General features: G+C 38.1%; 1 protein-coding gene across 6 annotated transcripts in view; it reads left to right on the top strand.

Moving 5' to 3' along the window:
• rtkna (rhotekin a) overlaps window positions 1-27,958 on the top strand; it is a 277,698-nt gene that overhangs the window by 200,489 nt on the left and 49,251 nt on the right. For 5 of the 6 annotated variants that reach the window (XM_028804654.2, XM_028804656.2, XM_051930089.1 and 2 more), the window contains exons 3-6: window positions 12,545-12,606; window positions 17,932-17,985; window positions 18,499-18,616; window positions 27,536-27,760. In XM_028804654.2, coding sequence (XP_028660487.1) covers window positions 12,545-12,606; window positions 17,932-17,985; window positions 18,499-18,616; window positions 27,536-27,760 — 459 coding nt within the window. The remainder of the gene's footprint in view (window positions 1-12,544; window positions 12,607-17,931; window positions 17,986-18,498; window positions 18,617-27,535; window positions 27,761-27,958) is intronic. The other variant, XM_028804655.2, reaches the window with a different exon arrangement.

The following is a 27,958-nucleotide window of genomic DNA, read 5'->3' as shown; positions in this document are numbered from 1 at the left end:
TAAGGCTATTTTTTTGTTTGTTTCTTTTCTCCCAAGGCTGAATATTTGTCCAAAAACTAACTTTTTTAAAAAAGTGAACACAAAGCAATTGTTTAACATATCAAATCAACAAAAATATTTATTTTTGACAAATGTAACTGTTTTACATGTTGTATGAGCTTGCATACTATATGTTTTCACATATTTTGATTTCACATTCTGTACATGTTACAAAGCAAAGTCCTGCAAAGTATGATATCGCTCAAAGCAGCCATTTGCCTGCATTGCCATGTTGCACTGCTTAGAATACGTGTTGCACTGGTGCCTATTTTTCAATTGTCTGTTGCTGCACACAATACAGTCAGGGCTTGTACTTTTTGTCCTCATATGTTGCAGGAAAGTGGCGCTCAGTCAGCGTGTCTGGCACTGCTCTTTGTGCTGGCCTTCCTCGCTTTCCCAAAGGCACTCCAACATAATCTGCCAGCAAGCTGTCAACCACCTTCTTGCGGAAATCTGCCGCAGTCATAGTGCTGTCACTGTTTGCCTGCTTATAATATATATCCATTTGTAAGTGCAATCTCACGCATGCGATGGTACACAGTGTGGTACCACTTGGTGGACTTATGGCTGTAAGCATATTACCCCAGCATCTGATCCAGTCAACTCCGGCCATTTATACTCCTCAAGTGCAACGGGCTTGTCCAGCTTCCTACCTTCTGGGTTTCCCTTTGAACGAATTACTTTCTCACATATATTGTTGGTGTGAACTGTAGAGAGACAAGTCACCCGTTTGACATCATGCCATGCCAATGCCCCCAAGTTATCCACCCAAAGTGATTGTCACTTCTTTTCATCTTCAACCTGTCTGGCTTCAACTGTAAAGGTATGTGTCTCCTGTTCACCCTCACTGTGCCAGAAGCTCCAATTCCCCTGCTCTGTAGCTCCATGAACAATTTTGGCGATGTATAAAAATTGTCCATGTACACAACATAACCCAAATGTTCATAGTCCTGAAGCAGCTCCAGCACAACCTGACTTGTCAAGGGACAGTTCTCTCTTTGAAAGGAATGCTTTCCAGTATATGTAATTACTCTCAGGTAGAAACCAGTGTTTGCTTCTGCCAGTACAAAATCCTTTATGCCATACTTTGTGGGCTTGTCTGGCATATATTGGTGGAAAAAAAGGCATCCCTTGTATTTTATCATTGATTCATCCACAGACAAATCATGGCCAGGCTGATAAAATTGTTTATATGTTGGCTCCACAATGTCAAGCAGGGGCTGAACTTTATACATGGGGTTATAGCCTGGCTCACCCCTTGGGATTTGCTTCTGGTTATCACTATGTCATTAATTTTTTTTTGATTCCTTTGTGTCAATTCTACATTACATTTGTGATTCAGTGTGTGTTTACTTCATGATTTATGTATTAATTTTATAATTACATGTGATTAATTGTGATTAATTACATACATTTATGTGATTAATTAGTTAATTTTTTAATCGATTCCCAGCCCTAAACTTTAGATTTTATTGGATTATAAGGTACTTTGCAGTCGATAAATGCCATGGTTTATTGATTTTAGTAATAATCATGGTTTTGAAACCACCATGACTGTTGTGCTGTTTGATTGAATTTTGGTTTGAACATTTTTTTATATGTTAAAATCCAGTAGAAAGCAGAACAAAGTGATGACATTGGATTCATCTATCATAATAGTTCTGTTTTGAATTGCATCATTTAATCTGTCATTTTTTGACATTTAATAAAAATAATGTGAGTTGTAGTTTTGCAAGTAAGTTTTTCTACTGAGTTTATGTACATGAAAATATTTTTAAACAAATCTAAGTAAAGAACATAGCAGCCTTATTGAATTTATTTTTTTAATTATTGTGTTCTTCTAGGAATAAAAATACATGGTCTCCTTCTTGAAATTTAAGTGTCATTCAGGTGCACAAGAGTACAATAATAGTTACAAGTTCAAAACAATAAATTTACTGTGTGCTTTGTTTAGATACCTTACAGTTTTTTGTATTTCATATACGGTACATGTGCACACTAAATTTGTTTGAAGTTTAATTGCCATATACAGTACAATAAATAATTCACTACACTATGTACATTGTGGACACTAGGTGGCACTGTTGCCCCTTAACACTAGAATTACCAGAGCCTAAGAAAAAACTAGTAGATCCGGCCCACCTTAAATCCGTTCACACCTCTCCCTCAGCGTCTTTTGTCCTGTAAATGTGCCGATTAAGACAAGCAGCAAGCAGCCTGCTATTCCATCCCCCACCGCCGCAGACCATGCACAAACTTCTCCCAGCTCATGCCTTGATTGATTATCTGGGAGTGAATTAAGTGCTGGAGTTTTAGAGTGGAAATAATAGATCGTTATTTCGAACACATGCATTTCATGTGTGTTCCGTTTCTATAATAATCTGTGTAAACACATTGTTAAAACAGAAACGTTTGTCATATTTTAGTAGTAAATGACAAAATTATTTTGTAGGCTCTGGTAATTCTAGTGTTAAACCCAACAGACAGACGCACAGGGCATAGGGTAAAAGCACTCAGTATTATTTCCTTTTCCTTCCGTTTCAGTGCCTCCAAGCATCACAGCCACAATAAATATTTAAATAAACCAGCACAATTCTCTCCTCCACACCTCCCAGCAAGCTCTGTCCTACACCTCCTGACTCCGGCTCGCTTGTTGGGTTTCCAGCAGTCCTTTAAATAGTCCTTGACCAGGAAGTGCTTCTGTTCTTCCTCCCACATGACTTGCCAACACTTCCGGGTCAGCTGGAGAACTCAGGTTTTCAATCAGCCCGGTAGTACTTCAGTGCTTCCATTATCATAATCCATTAGTACTTCCATGCTAGGTAAAAATTTGTTCTCGACACCATCTTCCTACAGCATCCCCTGGCGGCACCCACGTTACCCAGCAGGGCTGTGTAGCTGAACTCCATAGTGCCCTGCGGGCATCCAGGGCACCACCGCAGTCCAGGGAAGTTACCATCTCACGTCTTGGTGGAGGCAGTGTCCTTGAAAAGCTTCCTTCCCCCATCCTTCCATTGCAGACGCATCCTGGCCGGGATGAGCTGCTGGCCGTCTCCTACAACATATATGTAGTTTTTGACTAGTTTCGATGTGAAATACTATTATTTAAGTAAATTGTTGTCTATGTAGTAATACTTCTATTTGAGTACATATTTTACTACTTTTTCCCACCTCTGCAAAGGGGAATTTAAGTACATCTTTAAAGCCCAGTCATTGAAAGAAGTAGACAATCTAACCTAAATAAGTAAAAAATTCTGCAGTATTATTGTAGAAGTAAGGTAATAAACAAATGTATTTTGGAATTTCAGTAAGTGCATCGAATAGGTATAATTTGGACTGTAGCTGTTGGGGACCTTCTAATGGGAGAAAATTGGCTTAAATGTAATAAACTTTATTGTATTGGACATGTTAACGTTTTAGTTTAAAATCCGTTTGTAGATTGAGAACTCCACACCAAACCAGTATAAAGTCATCAATTAACCTAGCATTCTTGGCTTTGAAATGTGGCAGGTAAACCAGAATACTAACAAGACATCCCACCAAAACAAAGAAAGAACATGCATACTCCATAACAACAACAACATTTATTAATATAGCTCATTTTCATACAAACAATGTAGCTCAAAATTATTTACAAAATTAAATAACATATAAACAAACATGATTAGGCAGTAATATCATACAATATGTAAAAAAGAAAAAGGTAAGGTCAAAGGGCAGGAGGACAGAAAAAAAAATCCAGTTATCCTGGAGAAAAAAACAAAATCTGCAGGGATTCCAAAGCTAAAAGACAGCCCAGCCTCAACTGGGCATTCTACCCAACATATATGTTCTAAGTCAGTCCTTATAGTTTTCAGGCTTCACATGGAAGAAATTAATAATGATGGTGGTCATGCGGACATTTGGGGCACCTGCCATTCAGTCCATAAACACAGGGGGCTGCATGGTACCTGGATCATGTGCTGGTGGTGCAGATTGCCACCACAGAAGAATCTGAAAAGACAGCAGAGACTATTACAAATTAGTAGGGAATTGCAGAACCCAGAGGAAAATAATAATTCATTGCCCATATAGAATAACAGGGATACAATTAAAATGTAGCTACGAAAAAAAGCCATTTTAAAATAATGGGTTTTTAACAGTTTTTAAAATTGTTCTATAGTGTTAACCTGGTGAATTTCTATTGGTAAATGACTTTACTGAGATTTGAACCTAAGGCTTTGAAGCTGTGTTTAAGCAACATTAAACAATGACCCTGATACTGCTGCTCATATTACACTTATCTAATGATCTACCTATCAATTTTATTCTTGAATCAATCTCATTAAATAAAACTCTGTATAGTTAGTGATGCAGGAATCCTCATAGCAACAGTGACAGAGAGCACACAACCCCAGACTATAAAACACAAATGCACCGAGTGGAGGGCAAAATTAAATCAAGTTTTAAGCGATGAAAATGCAAAAATAGGAAAAGAAGTGCTAGTGTTTTTCTAAAAAGAGCACAACAGTACAAGTCACATCAGCTCAGTGGTAAGGATTTTTTATCTTGTTAAGAAGTGGCACTTTGTTTTCAGCATAATTTAAACTCCATTTTAGTTAACTGAGTGTACTATTTTTATGTGTATGTGATTAAAGGTGTAGCTCTTTTTTGTTATCTTTACTGTATATTTCCTATATTTAACCAATTCAATGTGTAAAATCCATTATATGAATCATTTCATCCAGCTTATCCATTTCAGAGCTGTGGTACTTGTTACATTTGTTTGCATTTATTTTTATAGTTTTAAATTGGATCAGAATTTTAGATTTTCACAGTGAGTTTAAAAGTGTGGATTAACCAGACAGTTTTGCCATTTAAAATAGAATGCTGTAGCTGCCACACCACATTGCTTCACCAAAGATCCCAAGGTCATACATTACCACATTGTTTCAGAATCATGAGGTAGCCAATATTTGGGACTTGCTCAGTTGCTGTACTTTGCAGGAAAGGGCAGTGCCTGAGGCCCAATTGAGGTGCTGATAAGGCGCACAAGCTTGCATTGCATTACAGTTGTTAAACCCAAACACTTCCTGCAAAACTGAAACTAAAAGAATGTACACTGCAGCTGTTGGCAAATGAAGCATAAAAAGCCCTCACACACTAGCACTGCCACTTAAAAAATAAATTTTAATGCTGAATGGGGATGGTGGTGAAATTTAATTGTGATTACTGGTTATGGTTACAGTATACATTTTTCTGAATATGATATTACATCTAATCCTCCTCATTTGGGAACTTAGTTAACAGATTTCAAAAGTATAAGTTTTGTAGTTAAATGACCTCATTGAAGAGCTAGTTATCACATTTATATTTATTAAATAATTTTGCAATAATGAGCCATAGTATACTGAAAAATATCAATAATAATAGAAAACAATTACATGCATTAGTAGACAAAATTAAATAGTACTTTACAATGTCATGTAGTTTAGAACTGAGCAAAAACGCATGTGCCAAATTTCAATAAAATCAGACTAGTGGAAGGCAACTTGTTTCATTCTGAGAGAGAGAGATAGGCATGGAGACCGCATTAGATATTTTTCACTTTTTACGCAGACACACCTAAAAAGCATCTACAATGCCATCCCCTGTTGTGTCTTCTGCTAAACTTTACCCTTTGTGTGTATACTTTCGTTTATACAGTATACAGTATATAAAAGTTCCTCAAGTTCCTTTCCTCAGCAATTATTTATTTATGGGACCTCATGTATTCAGTCAAGGAGTACCTGAAAGCCCGATTTAAGGCACCTGCTGCCTTAGATTCTCTTCTGTGGCTTTAGTAATGTTAGCAGCGTTTTCTGGTTTTGTGCTTCTCCTTTTGTAAATCTTTTGGTCCTTTTGACCATTTAAGTTCTGTTGTTTTAGTTTTTTGTTTTATTGATTTGATCTTTGTCTTCCCAATGACAAAATCTCTGCCTTGTTCCAGAAATTCCAGTTTTTTATCTATTATTTTGTTAACATCTTTTAGTCTTCATAAACATTTTTACAAAGTATTCCACAACAGAAAAGTAGAGTCAAAATGAAGTGAAATCAATAGGTTTTCACTAGCAATTATAGTATATGATTTAAAAGCCTCTTTTCTACAAATAGTTGTTGAATTCCATGTTATGCATTAACTATAGGAAGCTTTCTTCAGTTCTTACTCTACAGACATTGCAAAGATTGCCTTCATAATGTCTTTGTCTTTTGATTAGCCTGTTAATTGAGCATCTGACATATTCACTAACGACTACACAAGTATATTTAGGCCCCGCCCATACTAGTGCATTTTTATTTAAAACAAAATTTGTCTCTGTTTTTGTGTCTTTCATCCATATTACCCCAGTGTTTTCAACTGATGAAAACAAATACATTTTGTAGATGCTCTCCAGAGCCAGAGAGTTTAAAAACATTGGTGAGGCTTTTCAGTGTGGACAGGCAAAAATGAAGATTTCTGAAAATACAGACTACATTGTGGTCTTGTTTATTGCATGGCTGTTCCCTGATTGCATCCTGTTTATTGCAACATCTCATTCCCTGATTGCTCACTCTTCACGGAACAAAAAACATAGTCCAACATGGCGGGCATTGAAGAGGTGCTTTCCATGGTGCTTGTTGTAGTGCTTACCTGAATGCATCTGAATTGCATTTTCTGTGATTTGTAGAAATCATGGTCAAGCAACTACTCACACTCCACAATAGAGTCGCTAGTCATATATGTGCTCAAACTGTACAAGAATGTTCGGTCCAATTGACATAACATGATGTGGATGATCAGACTATACGTGTACAAAGCACAGGAATTGTGCTGCGCGGTGAATTTTAGGAAATTTGATGGGGACATCAGAAAATCGGCTTGTGAGACTGTTCACACTATACAACACGGCCAAGTGAAATTTCTGACATGACAGGAATTCTTCTGATACTGCGACAGCTCAATAGTGAGAGGCAGTCAGGCTTGTAACCACTCTCATAATGCATGTTAAAAGACAGCTTGAAGCTGAAATTCAGAGTGATTCAGAAAATCAATTGGTAACTGCATGTAAGGCTTAAAATTGTGCCAAATTCAAGATATACACGTTTTAAGGTGTCTATGCAGCATGCATTTCCAGTGTAGACAAACATTTACATTATATGCTTTTTTGGTCATTTAGTAGTAATATTTTTGTGAACAATGTGAAAATGTTATTGTGAACAGAGACCATTTTCGTTTAAAAATGACATTTTTAAATGAAAACGTGGTAGTGTGAATGCAGCCTTAGTTTTGAATTATTTATATAAGAATACAGTTTTGATTAGCCTAAGAGTAGGAGGTAATAAAAAAAACAAGCTATTAAAGTATCAATATGGCACAAAGCCCATTAGGATATTAGAAATAGCTTTGTGGTTCCTTTGTCAAATGATTTTTTGCAGTCCGCTAGTATTAGTTTTGACTTTTGCTTTGCTCTTTTGTTTTGGCATTTCTTTTAAACTTAGTCTCTTGATACTTTGACTTCTGGTTTTGACCTTTTGTCTGCTTAATAACCGAGTTTCAGTTCCTAGTTTTCTTAACTCCTTTCTATCTTTGTGAGCATTTTCTGCCAGAGTGTTCTCTAACAATTTATGTCAGTATAGTATGGCCTATAGTAAGTTAAATATGTGACATGTTAATGGTTAGTAAAAGATGTCCCACCCCAATACAGTACATCTAACATTCGTGTGGAAACAGTGCACCCTGTATACAGTATGGCTGCTTGGATTAAAATTGCAGAAATTCTCACAAAAACAACATAGATCACCTTATTTTATTTTTTTATCCTTTTCCCAATGCATTTCTGTTTTGCCATTTTTTGGCATTTTCAGTATCAATATGACTTCATTGTTGGTCAAGCTTGTTGTTTTTTTTAGGGTGACCATTTTCTTTGTTCAACGTAGGCATATCATTTTACCAATCAGTATACGTTTGAGAGAATGTATGTGAGTGTATATATTATATTTAGTGCTGTTGGTTATTAGGATGTATCAGTAATATTATGTACTTTTCTGTGTACAACATTTTTTTTAAACAAGGGCTAATATTATTGGCAGGCATTGTGGTGTAGTGGTTAAGGTTTTGGACCCAGAATTTGTTGGTTTAGATCCTGCTACTGACACTATGTAACCATTAGAAAGTCAATTCACCTGCCTTTGCTCCAACTGGAAAAACAAAACAAATGTACCCAATTTTATCCCATATATTGCAAGTCACCTTGGACACAAATGTCAGTCAAATAATAAGCAATAATAATATTATTAGGTCACTGAAGCTGTTTATTTTTCAGCATGCTCTACAGAATTGGCCATGAGTAAAACATTCCTGAATTGGATCAAGTTCTGGTTTTTCTAGTGACGGGAGTTTTGTTTGCTTTCATTCCAAAACACAATTTTACAGGAAAGTGTATTCTTTTGAATTGAAATGAGTAATCAGTAAGAATAATAGGAAATATGAGTATATATTACTATCATTATTATATGTTTTACAATTTTCATGTGTGTACATCGCTTACTCAAGTATTTGTTTTGATGTTTTTTGTCATTTGTATGTGGTTTAAAGTCTGCAGATGTGAATGTATATGTAAAGAATTTTAGGGGAGTGGGAAGGTGGAGCTGTGGGCATCCCTGTTGAAAGTAAGCAGATGCACATGTAAATTGTGGAAAGCATACCCCCGGAAACAGACAGACAGACACCAGAATGTCCAAAACACACTTCTTTATTTCTTCAAAGCACCACAATGCTTTCCTCCAACACTGTTTTTCTCCTTTCTTTCTTTTCTCTTCTCTTTCTTTTTCCGACCTCCTCTCTCCTCCTCACAAGCTTCATCTCGTCCCTCCCAACTCTGGCTCAGCTTCTGGAGGGAGGCGGTCCCTTATATACCGACCCGGATGAGCTCCAGGTGCTCCCCCTGACGACACTTCCTGGTGTGGCAGAAGTGTCGAGAGAGCCCCTGGAAGCACTCCAGGTGCCCCTGGGAATTCTTCCGGCAGAACTTCCTGGTGTGGCGGAAGTGCTGCCATCCAGGACCTCACAGCTGTCTGGGTGCCCCCTGGCGGTGGCCACGTCCTCCGGTAGGGATAAGTGTCCCAGCTCCAGTCCAGTGGCCCATAAATAGCCCCAGGCGGCTGCTCCCTCGTGGCCCAGGGGAGGTATTGTCCATCATGGGGACCATCCAGGTGTCCCGAATGGGTAGGGTCCCCATCCATCTGGGACAAAATATATAAGCAATACAACCAGTTAAGTTTAAACTTGTGCCATCAGCTCTTCCATACCATATCTTGATTTTTCATTTTTTTCTACTCATTTCCTTAAAGATACCCAAGTCAACTCACTGCTTGCCTGCCATTCTGCTTATTACTTGTTATGCATATACCCTTCACATGGTGAAAAGTTGCGAGGTCTTGGGTGTTCTTTAGAGGAACTGCTTTGGTGATTTGTATCTTAGACATGCGCAGCACAATTCTTTCATATATGATTGATCCTGGTGATTACAAATGAAGGAAGTTCATTAATTATGCATGGGGGTGATCTTGCTAAGTTTACTTCATTGTCAATATGCTGCTAAATACATTGTGAAGGCAAAGACAATCCATTGCAAGGAAAATGTTTACATCAATTTAATTATTTTTTAGAGCAAAACTATTACCACAATGATTCATTTTGAGTCTCCAGTTAAAAAATAAAGCACCGGCTTTAGCAAATTAAGCATGTCGTCACTATTTTTGCTGAAAATAAGTACTGCATAGTTTTACAGCATAAAATTGTGTTGAAATGCTTCCTTATTGAAACAAACAAAGCTCGCATTGTTTGACTCCATAAGTAATCGGAACAGATTGATCCTTGGAAGCATTTCTGGGAAAAATGAAAGAAATGTTCCTCCTCTTTAACAGAGGTCTTCTTGAGCACATATCCAGTGTAAGTCTTAATTATCTGTTTCAGTCTTGACAGGTAGGAATAATCATGCCGTACAAAGAGAATGCTAATATGGATAACTCTACCCTGCTGTAGCTTTCTTCTTTTACTGGATTACTTTTGATTGAGAAAATCCCAGTAGATTTGCCCAAGTTGAACATGTTGCTGCTCTCTGAAGGAATACTCAAGCTTGATAGCAATCCTGTGGAGTAGTTAAATGAGCGGCTGGCTAAAAATAAAAAGCTTTCTAGTTCAGAATAAAGCATGTTAGCTAGAATTTCAGGTTTCTCTGTAGTTTTATTGGCAGTATTCATCAAGACCATGGATGTTAATTGGCCCTGGTAGCCTAATAAACCTACTTTACAGGTGTGAAGATTAGGGATGGGAATTGATAAGATTTTCACGATTCCGATTCCATTTTCGATTCTGTTTAACAATTTGATTGTTTATCGATTCTCCTGTCGATTCTTATTTTTAAAAAAGGAGAACACACAGGTCGATTAGCTTAGAACTTTGTTTTATATCTTATCTTTGAACAAGATAGAAATTTAGGAATAGCATGATCTTACAAACCCAACAGTGAGATCTTAAGAGATCCCCAGCCTACGGCTCCTCGATGGGGTGTCACGGGGTCCCCAGAAAAAAATTTGTAAATGTAAAATAATAATAAAATAAATATTCTTCTGTAGCAATAACAAAGTATAACATAAATTATTCTGTGGCAATTACACAAGAATGTCCAGTAACATTTACACTCTCCTTTTTAAAAGTATATATGAGCTGAGCACTCAAAAATAAAACTACATCAGCCAGCAACAAATACAATCAACTCAAGTCCAATGGAACTGTGCACAGTGCAATTCTGCAACCATCAACTATTTTGACAGCTACATCCATGTTGGCCGCATTATCAACAGTGGCTGCCACAACCTTGTCTTTGATACCATACTCCTCCAAGATCTCATCAATCTCCTCTGCTACAGCTGTCCCTGTCTGTGCCTGGTACACTGGTTTGGTTTTGAGGACTTTTTCTTGAGCCTGGCCATTCCTGACATAATGCAGCGTTACTGTGAGGTAATGATCTTGACTAAAACTTGTCCATCCACCTGCAGTGATGGCTGCCTTCAACACATGTTTCAGCTCAGAAATCAGATTTGCCTTTTCGACCGCATACCAAACAGTGATCAAGTGGTTGGTTAAACTGTCTCTGTTTGGGGCTTTGTACTTAGGGTTCAGAGTCTTTGTCATTTCTCTAAAAGATATATAAATGGAAACGGATGAAACATCTGGTAAGAGGAGAACATGCAACTTTGACATTCCCTGACTTAGCCTACAATTAAACACATTCACTTACCGAAAATCGGGGGCATCTACTGTGGCAAATGGGTGCAAGCCTTTTACCACAAACTTAGTCACTGCTCGGTGACATTCGTCTGTCCTGGCCTGTGTCATTTTACTTTTCCCCGCCTCTGTGAAAGGAGAAGCTACCGGTAGACTGCAGCGAGAACTGCCAGCATCTGAGACAGCCAGACTCTGTCTGTCTCTCTCGTCATGGTCATCTAAATGCAATGCACAGTAATAGCAGGTTTTGCAATAAGGCAAATCGCGCTAACATAATATGCAATGTTAGTTGATTAGTTACCTGCCGTATTAACGGGAGAGGACGTGCAAACGTTACCGCTGCTGTTGGGTTGAGATTCACTAGTCCGGAGCGGATCAAAAACATGACATACATTTAAGGTTATCGCGTGTTTTGTGAGCAAATGCTTTTGCATATTTGTAGTGTTTCCTCCCTTTGATGAAATATCTACTTTGCAAGTATTGCAAGTTGTCCTGTTGTCATCTTTTCTCGTAAAGTATAACCAAACTTTTGAGCGTTTGTGCCGCTTAGGCACCATGTTTCCTGCTGGGTAAATGACGCTACACAACGTGGTGACGTCATTCGAGGCGACTGGAATCGATAGGGGAATCGTTTGCAAAAATGGCAAACAATTCCAAGGAATTGAAACAGTGGGAACCGGTTCTCAACAAGAACCGGTTTTCGATTCCCATCCCTAGTGAAGATCCTATATAAAAAAAGAAAATTGCAAGGTGTTTTACTAAAACTAATCCATTTTCATAAATAATTTAGCAAGAGCAATATTAAATGCAAGATATTCTGTTTTTTCTTTTTTTTACCAGTATATTTTTATATGTGCTTCCACCCGGTAATTTTTTTTTTATTATTATTATTTAAAGAAGTAAACTTAGCCATGTTTCTAGCTTTGAGTCTAACCACCTACTCCTAAGTGACTTTGTGTGGCATTCTCTGCTGAATTGTGAACCTCATTAGTGTTTCTTCATCCAACACAATATTGCATGTTGGCCACTGCCCTTAGGTAATAGCCCATTTTCCATTTTGCCTTAAGTCCATTCCTTAGGTGTTTTTTGGTCTGTCATCAGTTTGTATGACAACTTAGACAACATGTCCATGATTTATTTTTTGTAAGACATAGTAATTATTTGGTTCATGTGGTTTAATATGACACCAATTGATTTTAAATTTCTTTTAATACAAAGGTCTTCAGATGCTGGTTCAGTGGAAGATAGATTGCCTTGCAAAGCAAAAGTGGCAATCTCAGGTGAGTCTGAAATCAGTACCTCCTTTGTACAGTTATACACTCTTTTTAAGATACAGAAAACGGCATCTATGTGTATAACTGTAATAATGTCTTGTGTTTTATTAATTATAGTGTGAATTTGAGGGGAGCTGTTATTGTTTGATATATTTATTTATTGATCTTCTGTAAAAAGCTAATTTTTCCCCTTGGGACAAATAATAAAGTTGTTTTAGACAAATTTTATAATTAGCAAAGTGATTTTGTAAATGATATGCATGAATTTTATATGTTCAAATAAAATAATTAACATACATATTTTGGTAAAAAGTGTTCTCAGTCTTCCATAATTGCACACACCTTTTACCGTAAATATTACTTAAACATCAAACTGAAAAAGAAAAACAACTACTGTACTGCAAAACTGACCATCAATCCATCAAATTTATGAACCTGCTTATTCCTGTTAATGTTTGTATAAGAAAATAGAGCAGATAATCATTATTGTGTGTAGAAATATTACCAATGTTTTTTTTATGATGTCCATTAATCTGTTCACATCCTTAACTTTCTTATTCTAATACAGGTGTAAAAGGAGACAGAATCCATCCCAGGAGCACTGGGCATTAGGCAGGAAACAACTTTAGAGGAGAGGGTGGTCCATCATGGGGTGCACTCAAACTCATCATCCCATACCAAGCCAAATTATAGTTACCAACAGATGTGATTTGCACATCTTTAACATGTAGGAAGAAACTGATATACTGAAAGAGATCCCATATGGAAATGGGGAGACTATATACAATTTACACAGTGTCAAATTTTACACAGTAGTGCTGTTTCTTTTTAAGACATAACACTATATGGGTGATGAAGGTTGCGTGAAATGTAATTAGTAAATTAGAAAATAACAATGAAAAATCTAATTTTTCATTCTTTCTTTGTCTGCAGAATCATTTAAACAGTGATTGTTTAGATTCAATATTAATGTCATGTTATATATTTTTGCCAAATATGGTATGTGGAGTTATGTGTGTAGTATGTGTGTATTTTATTGAAACACATTTAATTCGACAAAAATCAAAACCTCAAAATGTAAAAGTGGTTGATATTGATCCAAATATTAAGCATTCTTCCTGAGGATCTTAGGTTACCTTAGCAAATTCACTTCTTGACTGCAGATGATTCTTGTTAATATAGGCACATACATAAAAAAATCACATTTAATATAAATTATACCTCTTTTTTCCTCCAAATGCACCTGTCTTATACTTTTCCCAAATATATGGTTTTACCTTTACAGCAATTTCCAAACTTGTCATAAATAAGTGTCCCAAATCTGCAAATTAAGAAGGGGATGCTTGAGTCGTAAGGGTACCAAAGAGAAACACAATGGCAGCAAAGCACAAGAGAAAAGTATAATTAGAAGTTAGTGAGTAATAGAGACAATGCACCTCTGCAAAACCAACATTAAAATTCAAGTTCACCTTGGTGGGTTGATACTGCTTATTTACAGGAATTGCATCCCAGAATTTAAATCTTAAAGGGCACTAGAATGGGATTTGAAGTTACTATCTTAAAATTGTTTCTGTCTCAATATCTAGGGGTGGTCCACAATATTTTTTCCATCTTTTTTTTGTTACTCTTCACCCGGAGAATCTCAACTGCCCTCTATCTATTCATTATCAAATTTACAGAGTCAGTAGGTTCAGAATCTATCCAACCATTTTCAGGTCTTCTTAATCAATCTAGAGCCTGTCCTTTTCTTATCAGGTGCATGGCAGGAACTACACATAACTCTCTTAATGGGGTTAAAATAAGTTGAAAATGTATTGATATTGCTTGTAAACCTAACCAAAATTACTCCTATTTGTAGTTATTTTTTTCAATGGGTCAGTGAGGATTATACTACTGACCCAATGAAAAATGAATACATGCAGTGTTGCCCTTACACAGTACAAATTAGAACAGGTTAACTCTATTCATGCTAGCCCACAAAATTGGACTATAACACATTATTTTTAAACCAGGTACTAAGCTATTTCACAGTTCATTAATGAAAGTGGGCTTAAATATTAAGAGTATACTGCACAGGAAGCAGTGATTAATCATTTATCAAAGTGCAGATTTGTACAAGTCATCCCCAAATGGAAACTCCTGCTTCCACTGCCTTAAGATCAAGGACTGGAGTCCATAGTCTTCTAAGACTGATACCCTTGACAGGTTAATTGTCATTTCGTGTTACTACCAATGATGTTTGATTGATTGATTTCTGCATATATCTGTAGTTCTAGCCATATATATGGTCAATATTTGTTCTTTGATTAATTAGATTTTAAATTAACCCAATAACTGTTAAACAGAAATCAGGTGGTATACTTAAACTGTCTCACTGAATACATGGTATTTCACATGACGTACACCACATGAATTTTTGTACCATCATTCAGGTTGTCCTGGTTTTGATCCAAAATTGATGCTTTCGTCTTTTATGGGGTGCTAACATGAAAGCACCGTATGCAGAAAGTCATAGACTTACCTACATATATCACTAAAATGTCAGATAAATAAATGCAAATAGAAAGAAATTTAAAAAGCCAGCAATGCAGCAAATGTGTGTATTTTTAATTGTTTATCTTCTTTTAGAAGATGTTGTTCTCCCACTTCTTTTCCAAAGGCTTTAAGGCAGCATTGTTTTAAAAGGCAGCTACACAAAGATAATTGAGTAATTTTCATTTTTCATTCAAGCCTAATATTTTGATAATTGGAAATATTTTTTAAGTAATTAGAATTGAGGTTTCAGCAATTGTACAGGGGTTCTTCCCTGGCCAGGAGGCCAGTGCAATGGAAGGACTGGGGGAGATGATAATGGGTGAATATTTTCTCCCCAGATAAGCTAGATAGCAGCATCCCTGAGTTAGGATTCCCACCTGAACACCCACAGAGCATGCTGGGACTTGTAATACAATAAGCTAAACCCATTGGGTTTCATGGGGGCTGCCAGGGAGAGCTGCCAATCCCTACTTTCAGGGACTTCTATTTGACCCAGAAGTGCTTCCAGCAGACTATACCCCAGCTCCGGAAGTGCTCCCAGGTCATAGATAACATTTGCCTGTGGGAGGAATTGAGGAAAAAGAAGATATAGTTGGTTTTGCTGTGCTATGCTGCATTTTGAACAGAAGAAACCTGTTAAAGGTACCCTGATGAATTAGTGTATAGGTTTCTCTGACCCTTTTCTCATTCTAGATAGATAGATAGATAGATAGATAGATAGATAGATAGATAGATAGATAGATAGATAGATAGATAGATAGATAGATAGATAGATAGATAGATAGATAGATAGATAGATAGATAGATAGATGACTTTTGTTAATATAGACACATACATTGCAGAAAAATCACATTTAATATAAATTACACCTCATTTTTCACCATTTTTCCTTCAAATGTACCTGTCTTATATTTTTCCAAATATAAGGTTTTACCTTTTCAGCATTTTCCAAACTAGGTCATAGATAAGTATTCTAAACCTAGAAGTATTCTAAACCTAGATGAAGAGGGGAATGCTTGACCTATGAAGGGACCAGAGTTAAGAGAAAGACCATATTGGTAAAGCACAGGAGATGATTACAATTAGAAACTAGTGAGTGAGAGAGAAAAAAGCACCTCTGCATAACATCAAAATTCAAGTTCCTTTCTAAAAGCAGTAAGACAGCATTGTTTTCATAGATAGCCACACAAAGATAATTAAGTGAGTTTAATGTTACATTCAGACTAAATATCATTTTTGCGATTGACATTATTTATTTAGTGATTAGAATTTAGGTTTCAACACTACAGAACACTGGAACTTCTCCAGAAAAGAATTACAAAATATGTTTTTAAATATATTCACTGTTACTGGTGTGAATTATTAGGTGTGCCATTTGATTAAAATTTTTGTGAAACACCAAAAAATCATGCTTTAATGCAATCTTAATTGCTCATATATTTTCATATTCTGGACCTTTGTGTTGCTTTATGCTATTATTTTGTTGTTGTAAAAATAACTCACAGATTTATCTCTTTGCAAATCAGGCTTTATTTCAGACTAGGTACAACAAATATGGAATTTCCAAAATATGTTTAAAAGTATAAAAGACAGCAAATTCAATGATTCAAAGTCATCATCATAACTCAGCTGCTCTGGCAGGTTGGGAAGGCTTCGTCTTTGCTCTGCCAGCAATCTGAAAGACAAAAAACTCCAGAAGTAAGGACTTCTTATGACTAAATTCAGCAATCTGTGTGAAAAGCAACTTGCAAAAGCATATCTGGCGCCCCTCCCAGGCATGATGCTTAGTACACACTTTAGGATTAAATGGATTACTTTCAACTTGAATGGCCATAGTTTGACAATGTTGTGATCCAAAGTGTAACATACCTACTGCAGTGGAGTCTATGACTAAAAACTTTCTTAAGAAAATGTATTCATATTTAACAAAAACATTGTGTTTATGTATATTTCCCAGTGAATGTATTCATGTTGTTTCATATTTTTGCTTTGTTCTATCTGTGCTATGTTTGTAATTGGTGTGGAATATACTGGACTTATAAGTGGAAGTTTCAGTTATTGGAATAAATTGTAATTAAAATTAAAATTTGCACTCTTAGCAAGCAGTAAAAGCCTACTGTATTTAGTAATATACCAGCCAACGACTGAAATGTGAGTTCCTGATGTTGAGGTTTTTACTGTATTGTGTTTTTCTGTAGGATTCACATTTGACCCCTGTTGATTAAGATTTAGACCTGCTTTAAGAACTGCCTGGACTAGACAAAAACTAGAGGTAGAATAGACATCTGCAAATTAAAATTGTTAAAAGACAATTCGAGTTTATCAGTTTTTTGGAAAAGAGATACTCATACCATATAAACATTATGAAACTGCAAACTGGAGTTGAAAAAGATTTTAAACTGAAACCCAACACCATAACATAAAGAGAGCAGTAGTTTAAATTTTAGTTAATTTCACACTCTTTCAAACGTAGGCACATGTTTTTCCACTTTCACATGAGTGCTCTTCCAAATTTTGCATAATTGATTAATTAGTCGACCAAAATTGGCCCAGTCTGTACTGCATGATTGGGCGCTACAATGGACTGGCACTCTTTCTAAAGTTGATTGCTGCCTTGTGGCCAATGCAATACACTGTGCATGTTTAGAAAACAAATACATGAATATTTCTGAATTATTATTAAGAATGTGCCAAGCCCATAGCTTTGACTTAATCATCTTTGGTTATTTTGTTTCTAAATGTTTCATTTTCTGGTGAGTTTACTAAATAATGCTTATTCTCCTTTATTCCTACAGACTTAAGAATACCTCTCATGTGGAAAGATACTGAGTACTTCAAAAACAAAGGAGGTAATATATTCTTGCACCTACTGAATTATGCTCACAATATATCAATTGGGGCAAGACTTGACACTTGACACCAGAAACTTGACAGCGACTACAATTTTTGAGGGAGACAAAGCTTCCTTGTTGCAGACCCTCTTATCTTATAATTTACTGTATGTTACCAGCTACTTTGTTAAGCTCAAATTCTCATAAATGATAAGATATTGTATCTCTTGTTTATAGACCTTGTCTCATCTATCAGTTAGCCCCCAAATGCATATAACTGATTATTATTAGCATTTAAAAGTATCTAATGTTTCATGCAAGAGGAACACATCAGTATCTCTAATTAAGACTTCACATCTCCTGTAAAATGAATTTAAAGCTTAAGGCTGTAGAAAGAAGTAAAATTAAACATGCAAAGCTGATTCAGATGCATAGCTAGAATAAAAAGAGCACAAACCAAGGCCATTCTTCTTCAAACTACTTACTCATACTTGGTTACAAGCAAATCTGTTTTTATATTTGTCTTTGTAGACCTTCATCGCTGTGCCGTCTTCTGCTTGCTGCAGATTGGAACTGAGATTAATGATACAGATATGGTGATAGTAGACAGGACACTCACAGACATCTGCTTTGACAACACTGTTGTTTTGTGAGTATCTTTTCTTCTGTTAAGTTTTTACTCATCATCCTAAGGATCAAAGAGGTGCAAAGGGGACAGTTCCTTCCAAGAGTAAAATTTAATTAAACTGTTGGTCACAGATTATTTTTGAAATACCTGCTGATATTATTTATTTTGTATTGGATAGTGAAAACCACATGCAGCTTTTTACTGGTTTAACATGAGAAAAAAACTTGTTAAAGCAGAATAAAACTGAACCTTTTCAGAAAATATTTACTTTTTATTCTGTTCAATTTGAGAGAGATGGCCTAATAAAATTTAATTACCAAACTATTTTCAATTTGAGTGTTCATCAGAGTTGTGATCTTTGCTTCTCTTTGCGCCCTTAATATTTGGAGCAATGAAAGTGAAATACACTCAGATAAAGTATAGTTTGCGGAAGGAAAATTCTGTATCTAAAATGCAGCAGGTGTGTGACACATTGTCAAGATGATCTAGTAATGAAATACAAACAGTTGTAATAATATGGGCAGTTGTCTGAACTTATTAAAACTGTTATGTATGTGAAGCAACATGCTAAGATTTGACAGTCTGGCTGATCAACTGAAAATGTATTAAAGACTGGCTGAATTTTGTTTTACTTTTTTTCTACTTTGAAATAAATGGTTGTACCTGTTAAGTTATTGTTATTTGTTTAACTGGGTAGCATTCTATTGTAATTTTCTCATTTTTGACAATAAAATTAGATTAAAAAATAGATTTCATCATTGACACCAGCCAGTCAGTTTAATTGATATTCAGACTGGAGGCTTTAACACGACAATTTGTGTGCAGTGATCCCTCGCTATATCGCGCTTCGCCTTTCGCGGCTTCACTCCATCACGGATTTTATATGTAAGCATATTTAAATATACATCGCGGATTTTTCGCTGCTTCGCGGGTTTCTGCGGACAATGGGTCTTTTAATTTCTGGTACATGCTTCCTCAGTTGGTTTGCCCAGTTGATTTCATACAAGGGACGCTATTGGCAGATGGCTGAGAAGCTACCCAACTTACTTTCTCTCTCTCTCTCTCTCTCTCTCTTGCGCTGACGTAGGGGGGTGTGAGCAGGGGGGGCTGTTCGCACACCTAGACGATAGGGACGTTTCTACCTTCTGTGTGCAGCTGCTTCCTGAAGGACATGCTGCACAGTGCTTGGCATACTTAAAAGCTCAAAGGGCACGTATTGATTTTTGACATTGTTTTACTCTGGCTCTCTCTCTCTCTATTTCTCTGCTCCTGACGGAGGGGGTGTGAGCTGCCACCTTCAACAGCTTTGTGCCGCGGTGCTTCGCATACTTAAAAGCAAAACAGCCCTATTGATTTGTTTGCTTTACTCTTTGTCTTTCTGACAGACTCTGCTCCTGACGGGCACTCCTTTGAAGAGGAAAATATGTTTGCATTCTTTTAATTGTGAGACGGAACTGTCATCTCTGTCTTGTCATGGAGCACAGTTTAAACTTTTGAAAAAGAGACAAATGTTTGTTTGCAGTGTTTAAATAATGTTCCTGTCTCTCTACAACCTCCTGTGTTTCTGCGCAAATCTGTGACCCAAGCATGACAATATAAAAATAACCATATAAACATATGGTTTCTACTTCGCGGATTTTCTTATTTCGCGGGTGGCTCTGGAACGCAACCCCCGCGATGGAGGAGGGATTACTGTATATGGTTAATACTTGTACTAATTCCATCTGTCATTTCCTAGATAGCTTATTTCTTTTAGGGATGCAAGTACTCTTAGAGCCTGTCCAGCAACACTGAAGTAAGGAGGAAACCAACCATCTATGATGTACCAGAGCATACATGCACTCATACATACTCACCCATGTGAGAATCTTACAAATTGCCACACATTTCAATCATGTGGAAATAGTTTATCCATAAAGAAAATAAGACATCATAGAAGGTGCCTTTGTTTAAGCATACCAGTCCCAGTTCCTGAATGGATGGATGGATGGATGGATGGATGGATGGATGGATGGATGGATGGATGGATGGATAGATAGATAGATAGATAGATAGATAGATAGATAGATAGATAGATAGATAGATAGATAGATAGATAGATAGATAGATAGATAGATAGATAGATAGATAGATAGATAGATAGATAGATAGATAGATAGATAGATAGATAGATAGATAGATACTTTATTAATCCCAAGGGGAAATTCACAATGAGAGATTTTCAAAGAAATCATTAAGGCATTTTAACAGACAGAGGTTAAGAAAATGTGTTTTAATACAGGACAACAGAATAGTCATTCAGTAGGCACGGATCTGTTAGACGTACATCAAAGAAGATCTGAGTCAAGTCATCTTCTTCTAATGGAAGCAGCCAAAATAAGGGGTTGCCACAGCAGATCATCTTTTTCCATATCACCATGTCCTCTGCATCTTGCTGTGTTACACCCACCACCTGCATGTCCTCTTTCACCATATCCATGAACCTTCTCTTAGGCCTTCCTCTTTTCCTCTTGTCTGTCAGCTCTATCCTTAGCATCCTTTTTGCAAAATACCCAGCATCTCTCCTCTGCACATGTCCAAACAAATGCAGTCTTGCCTCTCTAACTTTGTCTCCAAACCGTCCAACCTGAACTGACTCTCTAATGCCTTCTTCTTTCGGCTACTCCCGTTAGGGGTCGCCACAGCAGATCATTTTCTTCCATATCTTTCTGTCTTCTGTATCTTGTTCTGTTACACACATCACCTGCACGTCCTCTCTCACCACATCCATAAACCTCTTAGGCCTTCCTCTTTTTCTCTTGCCTGGCAGTTCTATCCGTAGCATTCTTCTCCCAATATACTCAGCATCCCTCCTCTGCACATGTCCAAACCAGCGCAATCTCGCCTCTCTGACTTTGTCTCCCAACCATCCAACTTGAGATGACCCTCAAATATACTCATTTCTAATCCTATCCATCCATGTCACACCCAATGCAAATCTTAGCATCTTTAACTCTGCTACCTCCAGCTCTGTCTCCTGCTTTCTGGTCAGTGCCACCATCTCCAGTCCATATAACATAGCTGGTCTCATCCTGTAGACCTTCCCTTTCACTCTTGCTGATATCCGTCTGTCACAAATCACTCCTGACACTCTTCTCCACCCATTCCACCTTACCTGCACTCTCTTTTTCACCTCTCTTCCACAATCCCCATTACTCTGTACTGTTGATCCCAAGTATTTAAACTCATCCATCTTCGCCAACTCTACTCCTTGTATCCTCACCATTCCACTGACCTCCCTCTCATTTACACACATGTATTCTGTCTTGTTCCTACTGATCTTAATTCCTCTCCTCTCTAGAGCATATCTCCACCTCTCCAGGGTCTCCTCAACCTGCTCCCTACTATTGCTACAGGTCACAATGTCATCAGCAAACATCATAGTCCATGGGGACTCCTGTCTAATCTCGTCTGTCAACCTGTCCATCACCATTGCAAATCCGACCTCTATGTTGAATGCATCTGTCACTCCTACCTAGGGAATCCATTCCCGGACAGGTTTATCCATTCCCGGGAATCCCACATGTCATTCCCGGGAATCCCGGGCTTCCGGGAATGACACAGTGCACGGGCCTCTCACATGTGAATGGTTTTAGAGTGAGCGACACTTATTTGTAATAAAACTACTGCAATATGTTGACACCAGTAAAAGACTAACCTTAACTACAAGCAGTTCATGCTGTCATATAAGTACATGTATCTAGTTAGTTGCGGTAATAAGAGCGTAGAAAGCACAACATGTCAAGCATGCGGTCGTCCAGGCGAGAGCGCACCTTTGTGCAGAGTACACCAGCCGGTGAGAAAGCACGCTCTGCCTCCACTGAAGTAGGCGGCACAGTCATCAGATACTGATATACTTGTTCTAAACAATGCCCACTATTGCCGTTGCTCTGAAACACCGCTGTTTCAGCTTTTACTGATGCATCCAGTTTCTTGTAATCATTCTGTGATGGCAAGTTTCTTGGCACAGATAATGCGGATGCAACAGACTGATGCATTGCAATTTCAAGTTGCTGTTCAAAGCTGTTGTCTGATGAAGTGCAAGCTGCAGCAATGGTGCCACCTTAATTATTTGCAACTATAACTCTGTTATTTCTTGATCGATTTTTACACGCTATATATGCGAGCTTGGCTGTTCCCGTTCAGCTGGGAATTCCAGCAGTTTCATTCCTGGGAATGGGAAACGTCCGGGAATCCCAGGCTCCCGGGAATGGATTCCCTACTCCTACCACAGACCTCACCACTGTCGCACTTCCCTCGTACATATCCTGTACAACTCTTGCATACTTCTCTGCCACTCCCGACTTCCTCATACAATACCACAACTCTTCTTGAGGCACCCTGTCATATGCTTTCTCCAGGTCCACATAAACACAATGCAACTCCTTCTGGCCTCTGTCTGTGGTGTTCTTTCTTGGCATGAAGCCTGCGAAAAAACTTAGAATCCCTGGCCACCTTAAATTCCTTCGCACCTCTCCATCAGTGTCTTTTGTTTTGCAAATGTGTCAATCAGCACAAGCAGCAAGCGGCCTGCTATCCCATCCCCACCCCCAATGGTGCTGAAGTCAGTCGCAAAATTCTCAGTGCTCAAGTGTGTTTATCTGGGTGTGAGGTTCCTGGAGTTGTATAGGGTAAACAATATAATAATATATCGTTATTTGGAATACAGTGATCCCTCGCTATATCGCGCTTCGCCTTTTGCGGCTTCACTCCATCGCGGATTTTATATGTAAGCATATTTAAATATATATCGCGGATTTTTCGCTGCTTCGCGGGTTTCTGCGGACAATGGGTCTTTTAATTTCTGGTATATGCTTCCTCAGTTGGTTTGCCCAGTTGATTTCATACAAGGGATGCTATTGGCAGATGGCTGAGAAGCTACCCAACTTACTTTCTCTCTCTCTCTCTCTCTCTTGCGCTGACGTAGGGGGGTGTGAGCAGGGGGGGCTGTTCGCACACCTAGACGATAGGGACGTTGGTACCTTCTGTGTGCAGCTGCTTCCTGAAGGACATGCTGCACGGTGCTTCGCATACTTAAAAGCTCAAAGGGCACGTATTGATTTTTGACTTTGTTTTTCTCTGGCTCTCTCTCTCTCTTCCTGCTCCTGACGGAGGGGGGTGTGAGCTGCCGCCTTCAACAGCTTTGTACCGGCGGTGCTTCGCATACTTAAAAGCCAAACAGTCCTATTGATTTTTTTTTTTTGACTGCTTGCTTTGTTCTCTCTCTCTCTCCTGACGCGCACTCCTTTGAAAAGGAAGATATGTTTGCATTCTTTTAATTGTGAGACAGAACTGTCATCTCTGTCTTGTCATGGAGCACAGTTTAAACTTTTGAAAAAGAGACAAATGTTTGTTTGCAGTGTTTGAATAATGTTCCTGTCTCTCTACAACCTCCTGTGTTTCTGCGCAAATCTGTGACCCAAGCATGACAATATAAAAATAACCATATAAACATATGGTTTCTACTTCGCGGATTTTCTTATTTCGCGGGTGGCTCTGGAACGCATTACTGTACATACATTTCATGTGTGTTCCGAGTCTACAATGATCTGTGTAAGTGTAGGATGACAGGAAATGCGTGGCAAGAAATATTGAACACATACCAAAACAGAAATGTTTTCCATGTTATACTAATAATGACGTGAAGTGTATAATGTGTGAAGACTTTTTAGTCCAAATATCAAATAAACATGTATGGTTTCATTCAAGAATATGACCAAAGAAAAAAAAAATCATTCAATTTACCCGTTGCTGTTAATGAGTTAAAAACCCAAGCTCAAATAAACGACAGAAAGTTGATATGCATTCTTGGATGGTGCAGAGGTAAGAACTGCTGACTTATAACCAAAAGGTTCGGTGTTCGGGTCTCTTCCTGATGTAACCCTCCATATTTATCAAGGCTAGCGACTGGCAGAAAGAAACACACTGGTTTGTGCATCCCCTGTGGCTGGGTTATCTGAGCCAAGCTATAACTGCTGTAAATGAGTAAATCTATTCTTTTTTGTAATACCGATGGAAAAAAGTGAGCCAGCATTCCTAAACAACATTTTCACCAAACACCTCCTTTCTTATCTTCTTTGAGTTGTCTTAATTCAATGCTATTGTGGTGCATATATGTTTTATCAGACATAATTATGTGTACACAGTTTTCTATAGTGCCGGTACACTGATGTCTCACATCATTTTCGGATTTTCTGATGAATAGTTATTGATTGAACAATTCTGTCATTGGCAACTAAGATTGCACACATCACAAATATCTCATGCTTTCTTATGTTTAATATCACTCCCTTAAAATTTCGCCTGGAGGTCTTGACCAAAAGGCAGCATTTTTTGATAAGCTACTTTAAGCAAATCAAAAATAGCGCCCAGTAGTCAGTGTTTTTGGATAAACTGAAAATTTGCTTTCTCTCTATTATAAAAAAAAATCCTGGGAGGGACACTAGGGAGACAAGACGTGATTTTCTCAGAAGACATTTTGACGCCCCGCGAGAGACACTTTAACGTCACGTGGGACAAGGCAGTGAGACAACATTTAAAACAAGTTCATGGACATCTAACCAAGCAGTTGTTGGAATGCTTTTGGCAGTCAGACATTCATGTGCTCCCAGCTCTTAAAACAATGACAAGCAGAACACGCAACTTGCCAGCAGCAGCAGGAAGCCAGCAGATGATCCGACCGCTTCTCCTTAGCGTGCGTTCAGCCCTGATTTTAACAAACCGAGCAGCAGAGATGCAAAGTGGCAAAAGGACAGCTGCTGTACAGGCTTTGAAATGATTGACGCAAAGCACGACAAGCAGAAAACACAGCTCGCCAGCAGCAACAAGCCAGCAGATGATCCGACTGCAATTCCTTAGTGTGCATTCAGCACCCCCTTCACAATACGAGCGACAGAGACACGAAGTGGCAAAAGGACAGCTGCTGTACAGGCTTTTAAATGATCGATGTGCAGCGCAACAAAAAGAACACACAGCTCGCCAGCAGAAGCAGAAAGACAGCAGATGATTTGACGGCATCTTCTTAACATGTGTTCAGCCGCCCCTCCTTCACAACACGAGCAGCGTTATACGTCCTGCAAGAAAGATTTAACCATGCCCAGGGCCGGAAATAAAGGACAAGTATTGTTTTTACAAAAGTTTTAAAGTTAAAGTGAAAATAATGCATATGTAACAATTCCCATGAAAATAACAATCTCTTTAAATTGTACAGTAATCCCTCCCTATATCACGCTTCGCCTTTCGCGGCTTCACTCCATCGCGGATTTTATATGTAAGCATATTTAAATATATATCGTGGATTTTTCGCTGCTTCGTGGGTTTCTGCGGACAATGGGTCTTTTAATTTCTGGTACATGCTTCCTCAGTTGGTTTGCCCAGTTGATTTCATACAAGGGACGCTATTGGCAGATGGCTGAGAAGCTACCCAGCTTACTTTCTCTCTCTCTCTTGCGCTGACGTAGGGGGGTGTGAGCAGGGGGGCTGTTCGCACACCTAGACGATATGGACGCTCGTCTAAAAATGCTGAAAGATTATCTTCACGTTGCTATCTTTTGTGCAGCTGCAGCTACTTCCTGAAACGACATGCTGAACAGTGCTTCGCATACTTAAAAGCACGAAGGGCACGTATTGATTTTTTTTATCTGTCTCTCTCTATCTTTCTCTCTCTCTGCTCCTGACGGAGGGGGTGTGAGCTGCCGCCTTCAACAGCTTTGTGCCGCGGTGCTTCGCATACTTAAAAGCCAAACAGCACTATTGATTTGTTTGCTCCTTTGAAGAGGAAGATATGCTTGCATTCTTTTAATTGTGAGACTGAACTGTCATCTCTGTCTTGTCATGGAGCACAGTTTAAACTTTTGAAAAAGAGACAAATGTTTGTTTGCAGTGTTTGAATAACGTTCCTGTCTCTCTACAACCTCCTGTGTTTCTGCGCAAATCTGTGACCCAAGCATGACAATATAAAAATAACCATATAAACATAATGGTTTCTACTTCGCGGATTTTCTTATTTCGCGGGTGGCTCTGGAACGCAACCCCCGCGATGGAAGAGGGATTACTGTATATCTGGTAAACCAAACCCGGGGGTGGGCGAGCGAAGCGAAGCGAGCAGGGGGCGGAGCCCCCTAGTCTATTAAAATTATCCTGAAAACATTTATAGATGAGGGAAAGTTTATCATCATGAATTATTTGAACATTGCAGAGTTTGTTGAGTGAATTATTGAGAATAAAAATGTACTTTAGTAGTAAATAAAATATAGAGGTTTGTCAACAATTTTCCAAAGAAAATAATTTTTTTTAAGTGAAAGCAAGCCATTTAAGAGTGTAATGCTATATTAAGCTATGTGAGTTGCAAACTGGTTGATGCCCTTGCCTTGAGTATTCAGTGCCCTGGGCTCAAGTCTTTCACCTGGCTGTTACCTTTGTGGAGTTTGCACATTCTCTAGTGACTGCATGGGTTTCCCTCCAAGTACTCTGATTTTATTTGCACAGCCTTTAAAATCTGCTTGTTAGCTTGAGTGGCAAAAATGCATTTACACAATGTGAATGTGTGTATGTGGGAGTGTGAGTTTTAATAGATTAACCCCATTTTCAGTGTTGATTCCAGCCTTGCAGTCGTTGCTGTTGTGATAGGCTCCAGCTCCCTGTGACCCAGAATCGAACTAAACAGGTTTAAAAATGTTAGTTACATTATGCTATGCTATGCTTACTATATTTGGACACCCCGATTTGCAATTGAAAATTCTACTATAAAATTGCTTAGTGTCTGTGTTCTGGCATATGTCTTTAAACTTAATCAAGCATTAATTAAAAAAACTTCTAATAATAAACAATCTAAATTGAATTAATATTCCCTTCTTCTTTTTGTCTTTCCTTTTTATCCTTTGCCTTTTTACTTTTCTCCAGTAGCGAGGCTGGTCCTGATTTTGAGCTTAAAGTGGAGTTATACAGTTGCTGCACAGAAGAAGAATTCTCAGGAGGAAACACGCCCAAGAAACTGGCGAGCAAACTGAGCAGCTCTCTGGGGCGATCATCTGGAAAGAAAGTACGAGCTGTGTTGGACACTGGAGGTAGCAGCCCAGTTAGCAATGGCGGGGGCAATCCACTTCTCTTGCCTGTTACCACTGTACCGTAAGCTGTTTTTTTTTCCCTCTCATTCCTTAGTTGAATAGCACATTTGGCAGAAATGGTTACTCAGATCTCTTTAGAGACTATAACCACTTTATTATTGCTAAAAATTTAGAATTCTAGAAAAAAATATCCATGTCAGTAATAGAGGAGTGAAAGTGTTGTGATTCATTTTCTTCTTCCCCAGAGAAATAGTGGCTT

Source organism: Erpetoichthys calabaricus, chromosome 7 (genome assembly GCF_900747795.2).
Source record: "Erpetoichthys calabaricus chromosome 7, fErpCal1.3, whole genome shotgun sequence".
NCBI classification, from domain to species: Eukaryota; Metazoa; Chordata; class Cladistia; order Polypteriformes; family Polypteridae; genus Erpetoichthys; species Erpetoichthys calabaricus.
This window is presented reverse-complemented; position numbering and strand designations above follow the sequence as displayed.